Source organism: Alosa pseudoharengus, unplaced genomic scaffold, assembly GCF_046254945.1.
Source record: "Alosa pseudoharengus isolate Yale_2024_CS ecotype anadromous, Long Island Sound unplaced genomic scaffold, YU_APseudo_1.1 YU_APseudo_1.1_scf_56, whole genome shotgun sequence".
In the NCBI taxonomy this organism is placed as follows: Eukaryota; Metazoa; Chordata; class Actinopteri; order Clupeiformes; family Clupeidae; genus Alosa; species Alosa pseudoharengus.
The window spans coordinates 265,001-289,300 of record NW_027468844.1 but is presented as its reverse complement, the minus strand read 5'-3'; the positions used below and the strand labels follow the sequence as shown (position 1 = coordinate 289,300).

The 24,300-nt window shown below is 40.0% G+C and overlaps 1 protein-coding gene across 1 annotated transcript in view; it reads right to left on the bottom strand.

Moving 5' to 3' along the window:
- Window positions 1–24,300, bottom strand: part of LOC143105430 (tetraspanin-1-like) — a 39,312-nt gene that overhangs the window by 11,059 nt on the left and 3,953 nt on the right. The window contains exon 2 of the mRNA XM_076269423.1: window positions 19,625–19,703. Coding sequence (XP_076125538.1) covers window positions 19,625–19,681 — 57 coding nt within the window. The 5' untranslated portion in view covers window positions 19,682–19,703. The remainder of the gene's footprint in view (window positions 1–19,624; window positions 19,704–24,300) is intronic.

Genomic DNA, 24,300 nt, shown 5'->3' with positions numbered 1-24,300 from the left:
GGGTAGGGTAGGGTAGGGTAGGGTAGGGTAGGGTCAGGGTTGGGTCAGATTACTTTGAAATGTAATCCATTACTGACTACAAATTACATGGCAATTTATGTAATCAGTAACGTAATCAGGATTACCAAAAACATGTAACGTAATCTGATTACTTTAGGATTACTTTTAGATTACTTCAATAAATATGTCCCTTAAGTAAAAGACACCACTGAATTGATGAAAGAATTCTCATTCTATGTTTCTGATTATTATTTTATTACATCTAAGAAATCTCTCTGCTCTGAGTAAAGCATTCCTGTGTGAATTAACTGATCTTTTCCTCCAAAAATCTTAATGTAGCCCCTTGTTTTAGTGTTACCATTTACTTTGAGGTCACCAGGTCCCATTGTCTGAAAAACACCCAAAACTAATACATTTCTATAGCTATTCTTCACTTTGGGGGTGGTGTTCATGGATGTGATCATGGATCACTATTCTCCAAACATGCACAACTCCTCTTAACCTTTATAAGGGCACACTTGGACAATGAATTTAGCTTTCGCTGGATTTTTTTGACCCAGGGACATGGCCTGAGATTGAATGACACCATGTCCATTTCAATTGAGAAAATTATTCCTTTGGGATGTTTTTCAACCAGGGGGACCTGGTGACTTTCTCAGTAACACTAAAACAAGAGGCTACATTAAGATTAGGAGGAAAAGATCAGGCAGTGTGCCGAGAGACCTGCCCCAATAGTAAATAAGTTAGTAAGTAAGTATAGATACTTTTTTGATCCCGTGAGGGAAATTTGGTCTCCCAATCCGCGAATTAGTGAAGCACAGTGAACACACAGTGAGATGAAGCACACAATGAGCAAACAGTGAGGTGAAGCACACACCAACCCGGAGCAGTAAGCTGTCTGCTACAACGGCGCTCGGGGATCAATGAGGGGTTAGGTGCCTTACTCAAGGGCACTTCAGTCGTGGATGTGGGCATGGGAGAGCAGTGCTCAACCACTTCCCCCGCCCACATTTTTTCTACTGGTCGGGGATCGAACCGGCAAGCAGTGTTGGGGAGTAACGGAATACATGTACCTGCGTTACGTATTCAGAATACAAATTATGAGTAACTGTATTCCGATACAGTTACAAGTTAAATAGTTGGTATTTAGAATACAGTTACATTGTTGAAATCAATGGATTACATGACGATACTTCTCTGTTTCATAAGTTTGTTCACTCTCTAAATAAATTAAGGCAACTCCATTTCCCAGAAGCTCCTGAAAGCAATCTATGATGAAATTGTTTACATGTTTAAATCCAAGCCCCGCCGTCTTGCACTAGCCTCAAAGCGCAGCCAGTGCGCATTATGGACGCGTCATCGGAGACCCTGAAATGACTGTTTGCACAGCAAATTAGGAGTAAAGTAAGTGGAGGTAACTCCTGTTCCTCACTGATCGTGGTTCCTGATGTCTGTTCAAAGGATATTTTCCCAGGTATTAATAGCTCAGGCTACTTCGGCCAATCGGTTACACAGTGTGCTAAGCAAGCAAAGCCTAGTTCACGTGTTGATTTAGACCTACAATAAAACCAATCTCTAAAATAGGCACTGCATTCTAAGTTTTTTATTCTAACTTAAAATAGCTTTATGGATTATTATTTTTTTCTAATTATATCTACATTTATGTTTTAAAATGAATTATATGGTGCAGCCTCTGAATAATTATTCTTGCGAGTAGGCCTAGCATATTTTAACGTGCGGTTTTTGATTGTCATTACGCGATCACGTTCATTTTGAGAGCACTGATATACAGTAGCCCATAGTGTTTACATTTACAAGTCATTTGCATTCCACCTGTCATATGCGCCCCTCACTTGTACTGGGTTGATGCCACCGAAAAATCTCAGAGGCACACCTTAATTATAATTTCTGGCTACGCCCTTAAAGTAGCCTATTTATTTTGTTTGTTTTAATTAGCCTAGTCGCCTGCTGTAGTTTTAGTGGTCACCTTGCCATTTTAAAGTTGTATCAGGTAGCTTAGTTGCCTTTACATTCTCCTATGTGGGCCTAACACTTAAGCCATTTGGAACAGAAGAACACACCAGAATAGGCCTGTTTAGTAGGCCTAAGCAGGATTTGATGGCCGCATTCCTACACTTATAAAATGCAATTCAATGCGAAAGTAATCTTAAGTATTCAGAATACGTTACTCAGATTGAGTAACGTAACGGAATACGTTACAGATTACATTTTTGGGCATGTATTCTGTATTCTGTAACGGAATACATTTTGAAAGTAACCCTCCCAACACTGCCGGCAAGCCCGAATCTTGTCGAATTAAAAGATAACTAGGCTACCATTAAAAAGTTGCATTGCTTGCATGATAAAATGTAATCAGGTAATCCCGAACAATGTAACTGTAATCTGATTACACAATTTTTTTATTGTAATCTGGGCTGATTATAGTTACTTGATTTTTGTAATCTGATTACGTAATCCAGATTACATGTAATCCGTTACTACCCAACCCTGGGTAGGGTAGGGTAGGGGACAAAACTAATGATAACAAAACTAGTGGGTAAACGAGATTCTGTGATCTCGGTGACGTGGACTGTGCCATGCTATATCGGATTAAAAAAAAAAGGCATTCAGAACATTTGATGATGGCGGAGGCTATTATCCAATGTGTATAACAATACCAGTGGTATTAAATGGTTCCTATAGTGTGTTGATGAGTGTACATATTGCAAATGTGGATAATACAGTGTGATTTTGCAATTGGTGAATAAACTCTTTTAAGAGGTGGATAAACTCGAAATTTTTGAAATTTCAGAGTTGAAAAACTGTGTTTATTTGCGTTCAGCCTCCACTACATCCCTGGTGGGGGTGAACAAAACCTGTCAATATGAACCATGTTCATGTCCATGTTATAGAACATGAAGAAGTGGAAACTTTTCTATCCTCCGATAACCTAATGTCCTCTTGTTTGCCTTAGTCTTCTTGTCATCCACATTTACCCGTGAAGTTGTGGTCACAAATGAGATCAGCGCAAAATCTGAGACTGGATCTGTTGTGCTCACAAAAGGGTCAAAGGTCCTCTGATTTCCTATACGCAAGAGTCCAATCAGAATTTGTGGTTCACCTCCTCAGCAGGTCATTGACATCTTGGCAAACCAATCAAGGGTGTGACATCAGTCAGCCTTACACATGTTATTGGGGTTTGTAATGGAAACGTTTCTCTCCTCCGATAGCCTTATGTCCTCTTGTTTTGTGTGTTTTGTTAGTGGGGGAGTCGCATGGTACAGTGGCAGTGCTGGCGCCCTGTACCATGAATGGGCTCACGGGAACCCAGGTTTGAGTCCAGCTAATTTCTCCATCTCTCTCTCTCTCTCTCTCTCTCTCTCTCTCTCTCTCTCGAGTGCATGCTGGGATTGCGTGAGGAGCGTGAGTGTGAGTACGACTGAGCGCAGTCTGTGGCTATCTTTAAACTCTATCTTTTGTTTGTCCTTATATGTGTTGTATCATTGTTTTTATCTTATTGTTGGGACTTAGTTTGGTTGACTGTTTTGGGGTTGAAAGTGAAGCAGAACCCCCGCACCCGGCTTACAGCTGGTCGGGGTGTAACAATGGAATTTGAGGCCTTGACACGTCGTCATGGCGTGAAGGTGATCTCTGATGTTAGTGTGGAGGTTTGTAGTTTGGCGATTGGAGAAATTGTGGGTCACGGTAATATTGTATCAGCTTCGCGAATGAAGAACGCTGTTGTTGTTTTCCTAAACAGTATTGCTAAGGCAAATGACATTGTCCAAAGTGGTGTTGTGCTTAATGGCACGTTCAATCCTGTTGTACCCCTGAGTTTGCCCTCGACTAAGATCGTCATTTCGAATATTCCCCCGTTTCTTTCTGACCGATTAATTAGTACTGAGCTTTTGCGTTATGGTAAACTTGTTTCTCCAATCAAGAAAATTCCAATTGGCTGCAAATCGCCATTACTTAAGCATGTTGTCTCCTTTAGGAGACAAGTTTACATGATCCTAGACAGCGGTGATGAGCTCAATTTGACTTTCCGTTTTAACGTTGACGGGTCTTACTATATAGTTTTTGCGACATCTGATACCGCTATGAAATGTTTTGGTTGTGGGATGATAGGACATCTTGTTCGCGCGTGCCCATCTAAATCTCACAGTGAGGATGCTGGAGGGCGAATGCCCGCAGCAGCCAGTGCCGGAGGCGGCGAACCTACGACAGGTGGGTCTGTGGCGGAGGAGTCTGCCACAGTCGGGGATAACCAACCCGAGCCTAGCAGCTCGGTGTCTACGGCAGATAGGCCTGAGCTTGCGGGGACATCCACCACTACTGTGTTGGGTAGGGCTGAGCTTATGGTGGAGGAGTCCGCTGTGACTGAGTCCGATCAAACCACCGAGAAAACCCCGACGATTGCCCCTGTACTGGCGATCGTTACAGAGGATAAATCCTCTGCAGCCGAGCCTGCATTTGAATTGGTTTCACCAACGATTGCATCAGCTGTGTTTGATGTGACTGTTAAGGAAAAGGCTGATGAGTCGGAGTCTTTGCCGAGTGGGAGTGAGCCTGGTGGTGCGTCTGCTGCTGCCTACGTCCGCCTCAGGTGGGTTAACGCACTTACTAGCTTCAGACCCGAAACTAAAAGTAGCCCGTAAAACTGCTCCGTGCGTGTCAGATGGTAGTGACATGGAGGCCGAAACAACTGTTTTTAAAATGCCCAAAAGGAAATCTAGCCGTAAACGATGATCACAGCACAAAAAAGCAGGCTAAACAGAAAGGACATGTTAACTATACTGAGTCGGACAGTGATGGCTATTCCACCGATTCGAGCAGGTTTTCCTGGTCTGGTAGTGATAATGTGATGATGATGTACAGTGCTAGTCACATTAGTAATTTCTTGGCTGAAACAAAAGGGAAAAGGGGGGTTCGAGTCGAGGATCATTTCCTTGACAGTATGCAGTTTATAAACGATGTCTGTCATCATAGACGGGAAGGGGCCTTTGATGACAGGGAACTTCACCGTCTCCGGAAACTTATTGGTAAACTTAAGAAAGAAAATAGCGATGCACTCGCGGATTAACTGCTGCTTTCTCTTCTATCACGTGTTTTTTCTCTGTCTCTTTCCTTCTTTATATGAACATATGAACAATATTAGGATTACTACCCTTAACATTAACGGAGGAAGGGACTTTAGAAAAAGAGCTCAAATTTATGAGCTTTTACAGCAAAAGGCAACAGATGTTGTGTTTTTACAAGAGACTCATAGTGATATCAATAACGCTACAGATTGGGCAAGAGAGTGGAATGGGCTGACTATTCTCAGTCATAACACGTCTGACAGTGCTGGAGTGGCACTGTTGTTTTCATGCAGCTTTATTCCCCAGTCATACAGCATTGAAGAAGTGATTAAGGGGAGGCTTTTAAAAGTACACGCTACGTTTGAGAATGACGTTTTTGTTTTCATGTGTGTTTACGCACCGACCTCCGCCACAGATAGAGTAGCTTTTCTTAAAACGTTGAATGCCTCAGTGAAGAACTGTAGTGATAATGAACTCCTTATCCTAGGCGGGGATTTCAATTGCACAGAGGCTAGACTTGATCGGAATCATGCTGAACCCCACATGTCTTCACGTAGCCATCTCATTGAGGTGATAGTTGAGAGTAACTTATGCGATATTTGGAGGAACCTGCACCAAAGTGAGAGACAGTACACTTGGGCGCACTTCAGCGGAAACACGGTGTCATTAGCTAGGCTTGACCGGTTTTATACTTTTAGACATCATATGAACAAATTTAGCTCTTGTACCATCCACCCTGTTGGTTTTTCGGACCACAGCATGGTGATGTGTAACATAAGTGCAAGTAATGTTAAACCCAAGAGTGCATACTGGCATTTCAATGCATCACTTTTAGATGATTTCAATTTTAAAGAATGTTTTATTTATCTCTGGAATGTACTCAAGGCAGACAAGGAGCTTTACTCCTCACTGTCTCAGTGGTGGGATATAACAAAAACGAAAATTAAACAATTCTGCCAAGGTTACACTTGCAATGTCACAAAAGGCATAACCATGTCCCTCAAGAACCTTGAAGTTGACATAATGGAAATGCAGAACCTGATGGGAACATCTGGTACTGGGCAGTACACTGAGACTTACAACACAAGGAAGGTGGCATTATCTGAACTAATACGGCTCAAAGCTCAAGGCGCATTAATTAGATCACGTTTCAGAAGCATCTCGGAGATGGATGCTCCCTCCAAGTTCTTTTTCAATCTTGAACAGAAAAATGGTCAAAAAAGATATATTCATGCTCTACGGGCCCAGTCTGGCACCCTAGTGACTGACACGATTGAGATACGGAAGCTAGCTGTTCTCTTTTATGCTGATCTGTACAAAAATGAGCACAATGAACACACAGATGTGGAGGCTGATTTTTTTCAGAATTCACCCACACTTTGCGAGGATTCAGTTACGATGCTTGGTGAAGATATATCCTTAGAGGAGCTTCACAATGCCCTTATGGCTATGGAGAATGGGCGGGCGCCAGGTATTGACGGCTTGTCTGTTGAGTTCTATAAGGCCTTTTGGCCAGTTCTGGGTGAGGACTTTCAAGAGGTGCTCACTGAATGTTTAGGTAGGGGGGAGTTACCACTATCTTGTAAGAGAGCAGTGCTCACCTTACTACCAAAAAAGGGCGATCTGAACGAGCTGAAGAACTGGCGTCCAGTCGCTCTGCTCTCTACAGATTACAAGATTTTTTCTAAAGTGTTGGCCACTAGATTGGGGAAGGTCATGGCAGAGGTTATACACATAGATCAAACATACTGTGTACCTGAGCGGTCCATTTTTGATAATATCCAACTAGTCAAGGGTGTCTTAGACGTCTCTAATCTACTTGGTCTCAGAACAGGTCTCATCTCTTTAGACCAAGAGAAGGCCTTTGATCGCGTTGAGCATGCTTATCTGTGGAAAGTCCTGACACACTTTGGTTTTAATAGGAATTTTATAGCAATGATCCAGGCCCTGTATTACAATATTGAAAGTGTCTTAAAGATCAACGGTGGTTTGTGCGCTCCCTTCAGAGTTCAAAGGGGTGTACGACAAGGTTGTTCTTTATCTGGAATGCTGTATGCGTTAGCCATTGAACCTCTGTTAAATAAGCTGAGGGCTAAGCTCTCTGGGTTTTCAGTGCCTTTGTGTCACGATGTGTTTAAGGTTTCGGCCTATGCTGATGATTTGATTGTCATGGTCAGTGAGCAAAAGGACATTGACATGTTAACCAACATAATAGGCACCTTTGGTTTGATTTCATCTGCAAAGGTGAATTGGAACAAAAGTGATGCTTTCCTTTTTGGGGACTGGTCAGGGGTACAGCTAAGGCTTCCTACTGGCCTTGAATGGAAAAGGGCTGGGCTTAAGTACCTAGGAGTCTATTTGGGAGATCAGGACACTATGAGGAAAAACTGGGAGGGGGTTCTGGAGAAAATTAAGGGCCGATTAAACAGGTGGAAATGGATCCTTCCACACGTTTCCTACAGGGGGCGTGTTCTTATCGCCAATAATCTTGCTGCTTCCTCTCTGTGGCACAGATTAGCCTGTATTGATCCTCCAACAGACTTTTTAGCTACCATTCAAGCTCTATTGGTTGATTTTTTTTGGGACAATCTGCATTGGCTACCCCAGAGCATGCTGTACCTGCCTAAAGATGAGGGAGGGCAAGGGCTTGTGCAGTTGTCTAGCAGAGCCGCAGCCTTCCGTCTTGCGTTTCTGCAAAGGTACCTTACGGGTCCACAAGATCTGATTTGGAGGCCTTTGGCGAGTGTAATCTTTCGGACAACAGGAGGATTGGGATTGGACAAAACACTTTTTTGGACCGATACTAAGAGACTGAATGTATCAGCATTGCCATCTTTTTACAGAGGACTGTTTGCTATCCTGAACTTTTTCAATATGCAGAGAACTGGAACTAACACGTCACTGCATTGGCTTCTGGAAGAGCCTTTGGTTTATGGCTCCCGATTTGACATCGCTGGGAGCGAGAACCCCACACTGACAAGGATACTATGTGACTCTGGTGTTGTCAAGATTAAACAGTTAGTGGACATTGCAGGGCCTGATCTGGTTTGTTCTGAGGAACTAGTATTGCGCCTAGGCATAAGGTCCATACGTGTCATCAACAAACTGTTGAGTAGGTGGAAGGCACTCCTTACGGCTGAGGAATGTGAAAGACTAAAGCAGTACTGTTTGGGGTTAGACCCTCCTGATCAGGAGGATCCTTTTCTCAATGTATGTGTTAGACCAAAACTGGGTGACTGTGCAGGGGTTATTTTGGAGAATAAAGAACGAACAGAGATTGTTTTGGATGACTTTTGTAGTAAACCTCTGTACAAAATGTGTGTTATTGTTCTAAACAAACAGAAGTTGAATGCAAGAGTTGACACTCCTTGGCGAAATGTTCTGGGTCTAGATGATGCTGTAAAACCTGAATGGAGGGCACTCTACAAACCACCGTTGAGGAAACAAGTCTGTGATTTGCAGTGGAGAGTTCTCCATGGTATTGTTGCAATTAATGCGTTTGTGTCCATCATAAACCCAGGGGTTTGTCAGGACTGCCCTTTTTGCTTTCAGAGGGAGACAGTGTTTCACTGTTTCTCGCAATGTTTGAGGTTGTCACCTTTGTTTAGGGTTTTAGAAGGCCTTTTTCAATTTTTTGATGAAGCTTTTTCTTTGCAAATATTTGTTTTTGGTTTTGAATATACTAGGTCGCACAGAGTAAAATGTCAGTTGATTAATTTCCTTTTGGGCCAAGCAAAAATGGCCATTTACATAAGCAGGAGAAACAAAATGGCCACCAATCTAGATGCTGATGTTGTAAATGTTTTCTCAAGATTGGTCAAATCTAGTGTGCTGACTGATTATTACTTCTACAAACATATGCAAACTCTTGAAACATTTGTTGATAAATGGTGTTATGGAGGTGCAATATGCTCTGTGATTAATGAGGAGAGAGAATTTTGTTCTGCTTTTGTGTAAGGCCCAGTTATTTTACTTTTTTTGAGCTGTGACTGACGTGACCTTGAGTTGTTAAGACTGTTGTACAATAAAGCGCAATTTAAAAATCAAAAAAAAAAATCTCTCTCTCTCTCTCTCTCTCTCACCCACACTCTCTCTCTCTCTCTGTCGCCCACACTCTCCTCTCTCTCTCTCTCTCCCTCACCCACTCTCTCTCGCCCACACTCTCCTCTCTCTCTCTCTCTCTCTCTCTCTCTCTCTCTCTCTCTCTCTCTCACCCACACTCTCTCTCTCTCTCCCACACTCTCTCTCTCTCTCTCGCCCACACTCTCCTCTCTCCTGTCATCTCTTCACTGCCCTGTCAAATAGGCCAATGGTTCTTAAACTGGGGGTCGCCAAAAATATTGAAGGGATCGCAAAAAAGGTTTTTAGTCAAAGGCTGCCATTGACATTAATGCCTTTGGTGTTGACATAGCCTACTATGAGAGAAGACATTTTCTGCCTCTGCTTCCAATTCCCATCTCACAACATTTCAAAACCAAATTCTGCCGGTTAGAGAGAGGGGCGGGTCGCGTGACTTGGCCCATGTTTTTTGGGGGGTCGCCAGACAAAAAGTTTAGGAACCACTGAAAGTAAGCCTGAAACTCACACAAATATAACCAATAAAAGGAAAAGCTTGTTGTGTTCAGACGAACCTTGTCTAGAGAGAATAAAACTTTGTTTTTTCCTCTGTGTGTGCCTTAATTTCAGGCTATGATACTATAATAATTAAAACAAATGTACATGATTTGAGCCTGTAGGCTTCAGGAGTTTTGTTATGTACCAACACTGTAAAAAATAAACCATGGTTTTAACTTAAAAAAGTTAGTGTCCGGGCTGCCTAACTATTTTCAGTTGACCAGATTTGAGATAATGAGTTGTGGTGATTTCTAAACTATTTCAAACAAACACTCTTTCCAAGTTAAATGAACTAGATATTAATTCAAGTACACTTAAATCCTTTTGTATTGATAACTTAAGAAAACAAGTATAAGTGATTTTTAATGATTCAAAACAAACTACCTTTCCATGTCAAGTAAACTAAATATTAATTCAAGTACACTTAAATCCTTTTGTATTGATAACTTAAGAAAACAAGTGTAAGTGATTTTTAATGATTCAAAACAAACTACCTTTCCATGTTAAGTAAACTTGATATTAATTCAGGTGTATTTAAACCCTTTAGTTTTTATAACTTGATCTCAATTTAGTTCACATAATGTTTATACTTCTTTCACCTGAGATTTTAAAGCTGAAAATACTTCATCTCCAGTTCTTTATGCTCCAGCTCACATTATAAATACTAGCATACAAGTACACATTACTGCATACAATAAACTATATAAAAACAAAACAAAAAACGATTCAGTTCTTTTACCAGTTTAATGATAGAACGGCAAGGTATTACAAATAACCTTTGATCTAAATCTCAGTTTTCTGGCTGAATGAGATGACATACAGAGAAGCCAGTGTATGTGTGTTTGTGCTTATCACAGAACATTGTTTTGCCTTACAAGCGTAAAACCCAATTCTACGACGTGCACCAATAAACACTGCCGACACGATACAAAAAAGGTGTAAAATGAAAAGTCAGTCCCACAGGACTTTGTAATTAACAAAAGAAACTGAAATGCTTCAACTTAAGACAGGGTGTGTGTGACAGTGGATGCTATGTAAGAGATTTCTGGTGAAGAATTTGGGTAAAGCATAACACTGAACCATTTACCATACTAATAGGTGTAATACGCATATAGGCCTAAAAGTCAAAGTTAAACTTAAGCTTTTTCCAGCTTAATGACAGAACGGCACAGTAGTAGAAATAACCTTGTATCAGCATCTCAGTTTTCAATAAAGATCTCAAAGGCTGAATGACATGACATACATGACTTACTTGACTAAACATAATTTTCAAATGAGACCATAATGCCTCAACATAAGCCCTTATGTGTGCAACAGACTTTTCCCTCTTTTTGTTCCAAAAACAGAAAAATTAAAAAAATTAAAATTAAAAAAATGTAGGCTACATTTTGCAGTATCACGAAAATACTTTTTTGTAACAAAACCTTAAGCTTGGAAGGTAAATAATATCAGACTTTTATCAACCAGCAACTTTGTGGGAACGCTCAAACTGTGACTTCAAGAAGCTGAATTCAAAAAGAAAACTGGAAAAACTTCCTACGCCTACTCCGTCTTACGGAAAAGTCTATTCCTCAGACCATGAACCCTTGCAGAGCAGTGGTCAGCACCAACATTCATGAGAACCTTCTGGATGACTTCAAAGGTGTATCGTAGCTCCTTCGGATAGTCAATGTTCAATACATAGAGTAGACCCATTAGCATAGCTACCGCTTTTGAGAAGTCCTTGATGTCATGCAGAATGATTTGATCCTCGAGCACCACAGTCATGTCAAGGAGGTCCTCTCCATCTTTTACCAGGATGATACCGACATTCATCTCTCTTGCCATGCTCTCTTCAGTTCTGTGGTCTGTCCAAAGAGAAGGAAAATAAGTACTGGTGTGGAGTTTGGAAAACTTGAGATGTGGGACTAATGGGTTAAAGATTTTGCACAATGTCAGAATAATCAAGTGGTTCTCATACTTTTCCTGTCATTCCCCACCATACAGGATAGGGAATTTTTAAGCTCTGACTGTCTGTCCCCCATTGCCTCAAATAACACCTTCAATACATTTTTCCACACTAAATTCATGTTACATTTTCGATCCATTCCCTTGGGCCTGATCTGATATGTAGTTCTTTGCGTTACTGTTTTGTGTAGATCATGTCAATTAATAGTAAGGGTGTCACGATTTCGATTTTATTTCGAAATCGATCGAAATTACATCTCAATCTCGAACTTTGAACTTAAAAGTAGAATCGACGATTCAGCCACACCCCCAATGTCACGTCCAGCATGTATGCTAAGACGCACAAACACACATGCATGTGCTGAACTGCAGCGTCAATACTCCTCTAATTTTAGGCTGCAGCCAGTTAAAATATAGGCCTACACATCAACCTACCGAAATCAAAGCCCCTCTTGCTACTTTGAAATCAACGGTGTGGAAGTATTCGTTCATTCACGTCAATTAAAACTAACTTAGCCTACTCAACTTAGCAAGTGAAAAGATGGTCTAATTACAGTCCAAAGTTACTTTAAGGCTTAAAATGCACATTTATAAGTACATATCCATGAATACTAACCTTGGGTCTCTTCGGAGTATGCTGAAACAATCAAATTAACATTCTGTGTTGTTTCATTTTACTATGTTCACGTCTCTGTTTTAGCCTAAAGTTAGTTTTGTTTACATTAGGCTACAACCTCGCGGTTGGAACGGTTTCAAAGCGGTTTCAAAATAAAAGCCCCCCGAAAAGGAAAAGGCCAAAAAGAGTAAATAACATATAAGGAATGCATTAATAGTAATATTTTAAAAAGATCGAAAATGGAATCGAATCGTGACTTTAGAATCGAAAATTACACCGAATCGAGGATTTGGAGAATCGTGACACCCCTAATTAATAGACAAAACAAAATCCTCCTGTTTGTTAGGCCCCATGCCCCACTAATGCCCAACAGTTTGAGAACTAAGGGAGTTACCCAATATGAAGCAAATTTTCTAGTGAGCACACACCAGGCCAACTGTCAGATGTTGAATGATGGTGTCATGCCTGTCAATGGATGTTTGTGGCCCAAATTTGAGTAGTACACGCACCAATCAGGCATCATGATCAGTTTGAGTCATGGTCAAGGCAATCAGCATCATGGTAAGTGCTAAAATTGGCCTGGTGCATGTTCATAGGTCATAGTGCGTTAGGTCATAAAATCAGGCTTACTTCGGCAGTCCTGAGAAAACTTGAGGGGTCTTCACTGAGGAAATATGGCAATCCTCTTAAAGTGACAGCCCTTTTCATTCTGTTGGAATTCTTCAAAGACAGAGCACATCATTTAGGACACATGCCATTTAAAATTGGTTACAACAAAAATATTAATAATTTTGAGCACTTACATCATCCTCGAGCTTCCTTAGGAGATTCTTAAGCTCTGGAAATCTCTCGGTCTTGGCCCGATATAGATTCAATAATCGAGGCAAATGTTGGTCCAGCCCAGTAAAAAAGGAATCCGTCAAGTCAGCTGAGGTGATGCGATTGAATTCAGCTTTAATCTTTCAAAAATAAGGAAAAGAAAACAGACAAACATCAGCTGGATCTGCACAAAGACCTAAGCCATCTTGCAGCCAGAGAACGCAATGGCATTTTGACAAACTGCTTTTGATCTGTAACTTGAGTCCAGACATGAAAACTCTGATGGGTAACAAAGGTGTAAGACAAAAAATGTTAACAATGAAACAATGTTATTTATCAAACTTAAAAATTGGTTTACTGTTTTACTTTACTGTTACCACCAAATCCATAATTAAAACTGCAAATGACTAGCCTGTAACCCTGATTAAATACACTTACCTGTTGCTCTGTAAATAAAGCTGGCCACTTAATCTTCACCTCTGCCACAGCTGGCTCTTCTTCCACAATTTGTTTTCTCCGCAAAGAGAAGGTGCTGACCATCATTTCTTCAATTTTCTTCATATCTGCTCTCTTCTTCTTCATCTCTCCAATAATCTGCAATCTCTCTTCTTCCAGGACATCTTCGGTTCTTCCCTCAGGGAAGTCTGGAAGAAAGTTGACCTCAGCTTTTTTAGCTCTCTTGAGTTTCTGTTTTGGTCCTGAGGAGCGGCTGTTAACTTGAAGTTCAGAGCATCCAGCCATACGAAGCTTGTTCCTGTAGTTTCCCATTTTGAATTTCAAACTGAACTTCCAGCAGTACCAACCCTTGGAAGACCCAGGTTCCCTAAGGCAAGGATGCTTTTTGATGAGACTTTGTGCAACAATGTCGTATTCCTCTCGTGATGGGTAGGCAGTGTATGTGTAAATTTTTTCCGCCAGCGTGTCAAGAATTTCACTTTTAGTGTCTTTCCTTATATTCAGCAAAGTTCCATCTTTCTGGTAGGCTTCGTTGGCCCCTTTAAGCTGCAACTCTACATCATATGGAAATCTTGGTATCTCAAATATCTCAGGCCAAGGCTGTCGTCTGGTGGAAACGTCCTCACGAGAAGATGTGGACGAGGGCAAACTTGCAGTGTCCGATGCTGAATCTGTGTGGTATGACTCAGTTGCATTCTTGACAGTTACCTTCAATGTCGCCCTTCCTTCAGGAAGATCAGACAAGTTTGTCAAGTTGCACAGCTCATTGTCAAAGTCTCTATCTTCGTACTGGACTATCAGGTCATCTTCCACTCCAAGCTTACATTTCAGCAATGAGAAGAATTCCTCAAGTGTCTCTGGCAAACTATCGATCTGTATCTTCCTGATGTCGTCTTTGTTGAAAATGACTCGGAGCAGCATACTGGGCACTGAATAACACAATAAGAGTTTTAAAATACTATAGTAACAGCAACAGTACTCTACTGCAATACAAACATTTTGAAGAAAACAGAGGTGCATCTCACCTTATACACATACAAGTGGAAATCTTCAGTAAGAGCGTAACAATACCAATCTCCTTCAGATCTTAGAGCTGGAAATGAGGGAAACACGTAAATTACATAAGTAAAGCATGATACACCCCCCCCCCCTTAATTCTACATACCGTATTTTCCGGACTATAAGTCACACTTTTTTCATAGTTTGGCTGGTCCTGCGACTCAGGTGCAACATATATATATTTATATGTATGTTTTTTCCTCTTCATGACACATTTTTTGACTGGTGCGACTTATACTCCGGTGCGACTTATAGTCCGGAAAATACGGTACTACCTCTTTAAATGAGCAACAACAGTGGCATGTTAACATTGTGCAAAAGACATTTATGTAATTCTGCAATTAACCCACTTCAATCCAGGAGAAATGCTTTAGGAGAGACCAGAAGTTTCTCTTGAACCATATACGCTGACAGGGGGGGAGTAGTCATTGAGCTCCTCTGGCTGGACTACAAGCAGTTTAGCAGAGGGATTTTTGCAGACCTCAAAGCATCTCAAGTGCTCCGTGTACCAGGATGTATATGGTTCCACAACAAAACAGGGTTTGTTTTCAACAATTAGCATGTGAACAATCTTCCCAAAATCAGGAAGTCCACCTGTGTTCCCAGATGATAAAAACATGCCCTGAGTGTACTGAGTTCCATGTAGAAAGACAGTTTTTGTAAGTGCAACAGCAGTCACATTTCTGAATTTCCTCCTGATAGTGTCTTTGACAGAGGGGTCCAAAATATCAAGGGAAACCGTTGATACTCTTCCAACTTCCAGTGCTGGTTTGAACAAGTCTGGCATGCCCATGTAGTATGCTAGCTGAAGCTGATGTCTAGAGGCTAAAGTTAGTAGTATATTTTTGAAGTTGTTAGCATCTTTAACAGTCTTCTTAAAAAAACTGTGCTTGGCCTCAAATCTAAAAGTCCAAAAGTTCAACAAAGGCCCAAAACAGCGAGTAAGATGTGGGTAGTGCTCTAAGAAATGATGTTTTGGTTTTAACTTAAACTCAGGAAACACCTCTTGTAAGAGCTGCCGGTGTTCGAAAATTCTGGTCTCAAGATAACACAACTTGTCCTCTGTGAATGTAGATGATGCTAGAATTTCTACAATGTCTTTAATATCCAAGATGATTTCCCAAATCCTATCATTCTCTGGGATTTTACTGCCAATGAGCAAGGGTAACAGCCTTAGAAGTGACCAATTTTCATGCCCGTTCCCACCAATTGTTCTTTTTGATTTAAAAGTCTTTGGAATGGTCTGTGGCCTATTTGTCTTATCTGAGAATGTATAGGGAAAACGCCTAATGGAGGTATTCAATTCCTCTAAGGTAAAGTATTTTTTATCAATCAATGACTTTAAACATAAACACAATTCAACAGGCACGATTCCTTCCAATAAATCGTGTAAAAAGTCAGGTGGAAAACCTGTTATGCAATGAAAGTAGGTTAGCTTGTTTAGGACACAGTCTGCTTTTACTCCATCAACAACAACAGCCTCGTTCTCATTTACTCTTTGAACAGCTTCAGTATGTAATAGTTTTGTTCTCAGGAGACAAATCATCCCTTACAGAGACAGTCTGAATAGCATCACGGCTGGCAAAACAAAATCTACAGAATTTATCAACATTAAATGACTCTTGGAAACCGGCCAAAGAATGTGCACCTAAATTATCTGATGACACATACAAGACTGTGCCTTTGATGAAAGAACCTAACCTATCAATGTAAAAGCCCTGATTTTCAAGAGTACAAAGCTCCTTTAGAAGTGGTTCAACAACTGGTTCAAATCCAAACTTTTTCACATCATTACTGTTGCTCAGTACTGCAAGGTATATACTGGATAAGGTTGATCTGTACCTGGCAGGCAAATCTGCAAGTACCCAGTAAATAGCAGTGATTTTGTGTTTTTTTCTTGACGTTCCTAAAGGGTTACATATTTCAAATTCATCAACATACAGTCCTATAGAAACGGCCAAGTCTTCACCTCCTGAAAAGAGTGGGTTTTGTTTGTAGTACAGCCCATCACGAAATGATTTGTAGTTATCAGACTGAGATGTACTAGACTGTTCAAGGATTTTGTCAATTACATCACCCCTATTCAGTAACTTTGGTAAAATAATTGAAATTGGGACATACACAAATGTTCTCTTGTGCAGATCATCTAATATGTATTCAACTGGCTCAATAACTTCAAAGTTACTCTTGTAAGATAACTGCCTTCTGTACTCAGTTCCTAGAGGGCCACGGTCAGCAAGACAGCTAAGAGGATTGGTGTTCTGAATTGCCTCAGTAATTAAATTGAGAGTAGCATCTTCAATATTTAAGTTGTGTTCTTCAATAACTTCTTGTACTGTAGTTTTTGAAAGTTCACCAGCTAAAATACCAATTTCGTGAAATCCATCAACAATTTCCTGTGTCGCTGACTTGGACACATGCAAAATAGTTTGCACTCGTAAAAGCAACGAACAAAGTTTTCTCTTAATTTTTTCCTTTATATCACTGCTCTGTTCAATGTCAGTATCTTCATCATCATCTGACTGGATATGGCCATGTTCTTCACCCCCTGACTGTGTGTTAGTATTATTTGTTTCTGCTGTAGTGTTTATAACCTCCCCTTCTAAATGTGGGCCAAGAAGAAGCTCGGTTTTAAAATCTTGAAATGATTTGGAGTTATGGTATCGACTTTTGTGTGCTGTAAAACTAGAACTTATTTTTGTTTTAAAATTACAACTGCTAAATGGGCAAAGGACAGTTTCTTTGTTTTTCAAATGTGTGCCAAGATGACGAAAATATATTTTAGTGTCTGCAGGTTCTTCAAAGTCACATAAATGGCATCGGATTCTAAAAGTCACTGGTTCACTGCTACTTGATCCATGTTGCCTCACATGCTTTCGGAGAGACTTCTGTGACTGGAAGTAGCATGTGCAGTCAGTGTAAATGCAGGGGAGAGCTAATCTTCTTCCATAGTGACCATGACTGGATCGATAGTGTTCAAGAATTCGATGGCGATTTGTAGTGGCATAAGTGCAAAACTTACATATCCATCTCATTTGTGAAGAAACAATGTTATCGAACAGGACCTGGGGGGGGGGGAAATCTAATGTTAGTAGGCCTACAATGGCAATGATTTCCAAAACTTCAAGCAACTTTATCAAATATTTAAAAAAAAAATTCATTTTTTAGATTTAGGCTAGTAATACATGTATAAAGTGTATCCTGATTAAACATAAAATATCAACAGTGTATCACTGACTTGAATGTCTGTGTCAATTTCAGAATTGGTTTGGTCACCTAATATTTAATTACGGAAAAACATCATCAGAAAGTCTTCCTCTCTAATTTCCACGTGGGACAAACTGCTCCACTAAAAGCAAAAGGTGGCTGCCTCACTGGATTGTAGGCTACATGTCATGTCCACAGCAGCTAACTGTTAACATACGCAAACAAATGTTGTAACATCTAGATAGTAAGCCTCAGCTAAGTGGTCGTCACTTGCATTGTGTCATTTTTTGGTAACTTCCACGTTTTGGTAGCTAAAACCACCCCTTCATAGAAATATAAAAGATGGTAAACGTACCTCACCAACAAGTGTAACGTTAACACAACAAAATGTCGCCTAGCTAGCACTCTCCCTTTTCCTTTTCATGACTTAAACTACCACGATTCTAAACGGTGATAAAAGCCACATTGAGGTCCACTCATTTGTTTTGCATGTGGTCTCTGGTGTTAATTGCCCTTACTTTTTAAACAAGACATAAGTTAAAACTTAACACTGTAGCACTAATTTCGAATCTTATTGACATTTCATTTACAGCCTCCATTAACTAACTTTAGCCTGGTTTAAACTATATTTTCTACCTATGTTGTGCAGTTTACCTGCTAACGACATTTCAGCTAGTTGCTTTAATATACCAAGATAATAACTGTTTTACTTTAAGCTGTTAAGGTTACTTACTTTATTAGTCTTGAAGTTTCTCCAGCGCAGTAAAAAAGATCTTCAGATCGCCTTGTAGTGAACGACAGAAAATGGCGGACAGGTGCATGCATCGTCTTTGCTGTTCAAAGGGCTGACGTATGAAGAACCAGCCAATCACAAAAGCGTTCATCTGGATATCGTTTTGACTCTCATTTTTAATTTCAGTCAAATAGTATTTTGAGGTCTAATTAACTTTTCATAGAGTTCAGACCTCAAAAAACAAAAAAACTAGTTAACACAACAATTTCCATATTTTGTAGTTATTTTGACAGTTAATTTTAAGTTAGCACAAATAAAAGGAAGTCTTATTTTTTACAGTGAACATGTACACACTACACGCTCAGTGTTGACTGTGATGGCTTCTGGCAATGGTGGTACAAAGGCATTTTTTACTACAGAAACTACCTTTCCCTGTCAAATAGGCTGCAGGCTGAAACTCCCACATATGACTTAAAAATGGAAAAACTCCTCTCTCCTGTCATGTCTTCACTGCACTGTCAAATAGGCCAGTGGTTCTTAAACTGGAGGTCACCGTGACTTGGCCCATTGGGGGTTTGGCAGACAAAAAACTTAAGAACCACTGAAAGTCAGGCTGAAAGGGCCACAAATATGACCTAATAATTGTTGTTTAGACGTTTGAATCGTCGTTTGTGCAAAGGGGCAGCTTGATTTAGCGTAACTGTCAGAATTTTGAAAAATACCGTGATATACATTTCTGGTCATATCGCCCAGTACTACAAACGAGCCTTGTGAGCCTATAGGCCAGGACTAACAAAATGAATCTAAGTATGTACACCATTAAACAAATAAAAAAGCAACTACCAAATAAAACAAGCCAAGCACACTCAAAAGCTGCCATTCCAGTGTTACACAGGAACAAAGTAAAGTGTTACTCTAACGCCTGAGCAACAGGTTGATTGATGGGGGAAAAAGGGCAGTACATACAAAGATCAGATAAGGATTCACACATACACACATACACACGCACACACAGAGGAACAAAGTAAAGTGTTACTCTAACACCTGAGCAACAGGTTGATGGGTTGACGGGGTAAGAAGGGCAGTACTTACAAAGATGGCGCCGTTCACGATGAACATGAGGATCTTCAGTAAGCTTGAACAACACATCGTGGCTACGCTGGTCTACAAACTGGAGACAAAACAACACAGGAGACAACATCAAAGACAAAAACGACTTATTTAGTGTTAGATCTGGATTCACACATACACAGACACAGACACGCACGCACACATGCCACACACGCGCGCATACACACACACACAGGCACACAATTGTTGGCAGGTTCAAATACAATGTCTCTCAGTGACAACTGGAGAGATGTCCTATTCAAACTCAAAACCACACCTGTAGAGTTGACCTGTCTCACTGGCAAACACACACACACGCGCGCACACACACACATACACACATACACACACACACACACACACACACACACACACACACACACAGACAGACACACAAACACACTGGCTAATTCTGTTCTATTCTATGTCAATCATTAGCTTATGTCCAAGGCGTTCCCAAAAACAGGAGCTGGTTCACCCACTCTTCCTTATGGTCACTCTCTTTCTCTCTCTCTCTCTCTCACACACACACACACACACATCAAGGCCGTAGCCGGGGAGTCGAAATGGGCGGGGGGAGGGGGTTTATGGCAGGTGCATGGTGCATGTATATGGCAGCTGAAAACAGTTCCTGTCATTCTATTATACTTACAAATTCATGGACACATGGGGTAAAATGTTTATTGATGTTTTCTCTCTTTAAGAATAATGTTGAATATACTGTTTTTCAGCATGTCATTCTATCTTTATTTTTATTTTATTTCTCCTTTATTTTACTAGGGTAGTCACATTGAGGCAGTTGCCTCTTTTCCAAGTGGGCCCTAGCCAAGAGAGCAGCATAAACGCAAAACACACTATATAGGACACAATACAGACAGAAATAAACAAATCACAAAAGACAGCATATCCACAAATAGCAAGGCATGAAAGATTAAGACATAAAAACATGCAGGACATAACCATGCAGATATAGAAATATACAGGACAAAACAAAAACATGCAAGCAAGACAAACAGAACTCATCAAATGGCAAGACATCTGCAACACCATACCAGACTGCACAAATGCATAACACTCAGCAAGAAAGGCAAGAGAAAAACATAGCGTACAGGGCAACAGATAGATACAGGTTCAGAGATAAAGCACACAACAAGGACATAACAAAAAGCATAGACCAAAGCAGACATAGTAGGCACTTACAAGATGAACATAAGACATGCTACACTGAATTCGTTCAATATATTAACTTTAACCTCAAAACCTCGAAAACACTCACACTGATAATGCAAAGTGTCCGCAATGCGTGACTTAAAATCAGACAATGGAATGAAAACGTCTAGCCCTAGCTGTTTCTGAAGTTCATTCCAGGTTGAGGGGGCATTGTATTGAAATGCTAGTTTTCCAAGGTTGGTTCTAGGGGTTGGTGGGTTAAAGAGAATAATATCCTTTGATCTAAGATTATATCTATTATTTGAGGCCCAAGAAAATAATGACAGATAAGAGGGAAGCAGACCAATGACAGCTTTGTAAATAAAAGTAAGCCAATGAAGCTGCCTACGTATTGACAGTGGGTGGCAACCTGACAAACTATATAGGTCACAATGGTGTGTTGAATATTTGGCTCCAGTAATAAAGCGTAATGCTGAGTGGTAAACAGAGTCCAGAGCCCTTAGCACAGATTTAGAAGCATACATATAAAGAATGTCACCATAGTCTAATACAGAGATAAATGTAGATGTGACTAGCTTCTTTCTGGCTCTAACATTAAAACATGCCTTATTTCTATAATAAACTCCTAACTTTATTTTTAGTTTACACACCAAATTGGTAACATGAGAATTAAAAGTCAGGTCTTCATCCACTAGAAAACCTAAATATTTGTAACTTGACACTCTTTCTATCACCTGTCCCTGTAGTGTACTTATATGAGGCAAAATTTGAGTTCGAGAATTTGTAAATAACATGTATTTAGTTTTGTTTGAGTTCAACACCAGGTGTAGCTTAAGTAGATTTTCCTGAATTTTTATAAAAGCTACTTGAAGTTTTGCTAATGCCTCGGAAGGAGATGGGGCATAGCAGTATAAAATAGTGTCATCTGCATACAGGTGCACATTAGCATCTACATGTGCGCAAATATCATTTATGTAGATGGTGAACAATAATGGCCCCAAAATGGAACCTTGTGGAACGCCAATTTTAATTTGAGCACTTCCTGATGTTATACCATCACAGGAGACACATTGATGCCTATTTGTAAAATAATCTTTAAACCAAAGTAAAGTTTTTTCAGACATACCTATGCTGTGCAAAGAATGTAATAAAATACTATGATTCACAGTATCAAACGCTTTGGAGAGATCTATAAACAATGCTGCACAAGACTTTTTGCCATCAATGCAGCTAATGATATCATTTACTACTTTTACAGCTGCAGTGATTGTGCTATGTTTCTTCCTAAAGCCTGATTGAACTGGGCTAAGAATACAGTTTGTAGTTAAAAACTCTTTTAGTTGATCACTAATTAGAGACTCAAAGATTTTGGCTAACACTGAAAGCTTTGAGATTGGGCGATAGTTATCTAGCATAGCTGGATCGCCACTTTTTAATAAAGGAGCTACATGTGCTGATTTCCAAGAATCTGGAATATAATTTTGTGCCAGGGATAAATTAAAAATGTATGTTAGGGGTCTGTGATAATTTCGGCTGAAAGTTTTAGAAGTGATGGGTCAAGGCCATCAGGACCAGCTGATTTTCTACTGTTTATGTTTTTTAGAGCTGTTAACACTGACTCCCTGCGGATTGGTGTAATAGAAAATGTAGGCCTATTTACCTGTCTCATAGTAGGAGACTGAGGATCAGGCTGTGATTGGTTTGATAAAGAACTGAAGAGATGTCCTGCTGAAACAAAGTGTTCATTAAATGCATCAACCATTTCTTTTTTGTCAGTAATATGTCCAGAGTCTAAACAAATTTGTTTGGGTAATGCAGATGCTGTAGAGTTGGACTTTAAAGACTTAATTGTTTTCCAGAATTTAGCAGGGTTTTGCAAATTCCTTGCAGTTTCATTAAGTAAAACTGAGATTTAGCATTACGGATCTGTGTTGTGCATTTATTTGTTAAGCATCTAAAAAAATCCAATCCGAGTCTAAACCAGATTTTCTCGCCTTTGCCCAGGCCTGATCTCTCTCCTTTATAAGACCAGATAGTTCATCAGAGAACCATGGGTTATCTCTCCCTTTAACCTTAAATCTTCTTAATGGGGCGTGCTTATTAACAACTCTAAAAAAGAGATCCTTAAAGAAGGTCCAAGCCAACTCAACCTCTGGAACTAAGAATAACCTAAGCCAGTCGCAATGGTATAAGTCATGCAAAAATGCCTGTTGATCAAATTTCTTAAAACACCGTTTCTCTATTATTCTTGGAGCTGTTTTTAAGAGTTTACAGTTTCTAATCATTGCTACTGCACAATGATCACTCAAATCATTTGAAAATATGCCTATATATGGACATTTCTCCGGTTTGTTTACTAAGATTAAATCAATTAGAGTGGACTTGTTTGGATTTTTTATATTTGGGCATGTTGGGGCATTTATTATTTGGGTTAGATTAACAGAGTGACAGTATGCCTTTAAATCTCTGGAGTCATCTTTCAACCAATCCCAGTTAAAGTCTCCCAGGAGAATAACTTCTCTCTCATTAATGATTTTAGACAACACAGATGATAAAGAGGCTAAGGTGTCACTTGTAGCTGATGGAGGCCGATAGCAGCAAGCAATAATTATACTGATATTCCCTAATTTCAAATTAATTGCCAACAACTCAAAACTTTTTGCCACGCTCATAGAATTTAACAAAGTAACATGATATGACGATCTTACATACAACATTACCCCACCCCCTTTACTCTTTCGGTCTGCACGGAAGACATTGTAACCATTTATTGCAATGTCATTGTCTAAGACGCTCTTTTTCAGCCACGTTTCTGATAGGGCAAAAACATCAACATTTGCATTTATTGCCCAGAGCCTAATGAAGTCCATTTTTGGCACTAAACTGCGGACATTTAAATGCATAACTTTCAGCCCCGGTCTACTAGCAAAATCAGATGGTATATCAAGACATTCTGGCCCGGGGTTTGGTTTAACATTGCCTGCCAAGAGCAACAACAAAATAATAAACCGGCGTTGCCAAACATGTTTTAATATGACTTCTCAAGAAGATACACTTTTTAAAAGAACATGCCTTGCACTTGATATAGTGAAAAAGTCCCTTATCGTTAGCAAGTAGATGAAGGAGAGCTTTAAATCAAGTCCATGAATGGTAAAGTCAATGTGGCAGTCCTTTTGTGCGACAGGTGTGTTTAATGTGTGTAGGCCTATATGTGTAGTTTTTGACGCAGTGTATGAAACGAAAACCGAACTCCGGAAATCTCCGGAAATATATCTACTGCTATACCTACAATCATATGAACATGAATGTGTGCATTGGTATGGGAAATAAGTCCAGTGGCCATAGCTTAGCAAATATTCAAAAACTTGGGTGTGCAACATTTACATGTCTGGTCTACTTTCTGAGTCTGCCTTTGTGTGGCTAATATTACACTGGCTCCATGTAAACAATATCCAAACCAAAGTAACTGAGCAGGTCAAAAAAATGCC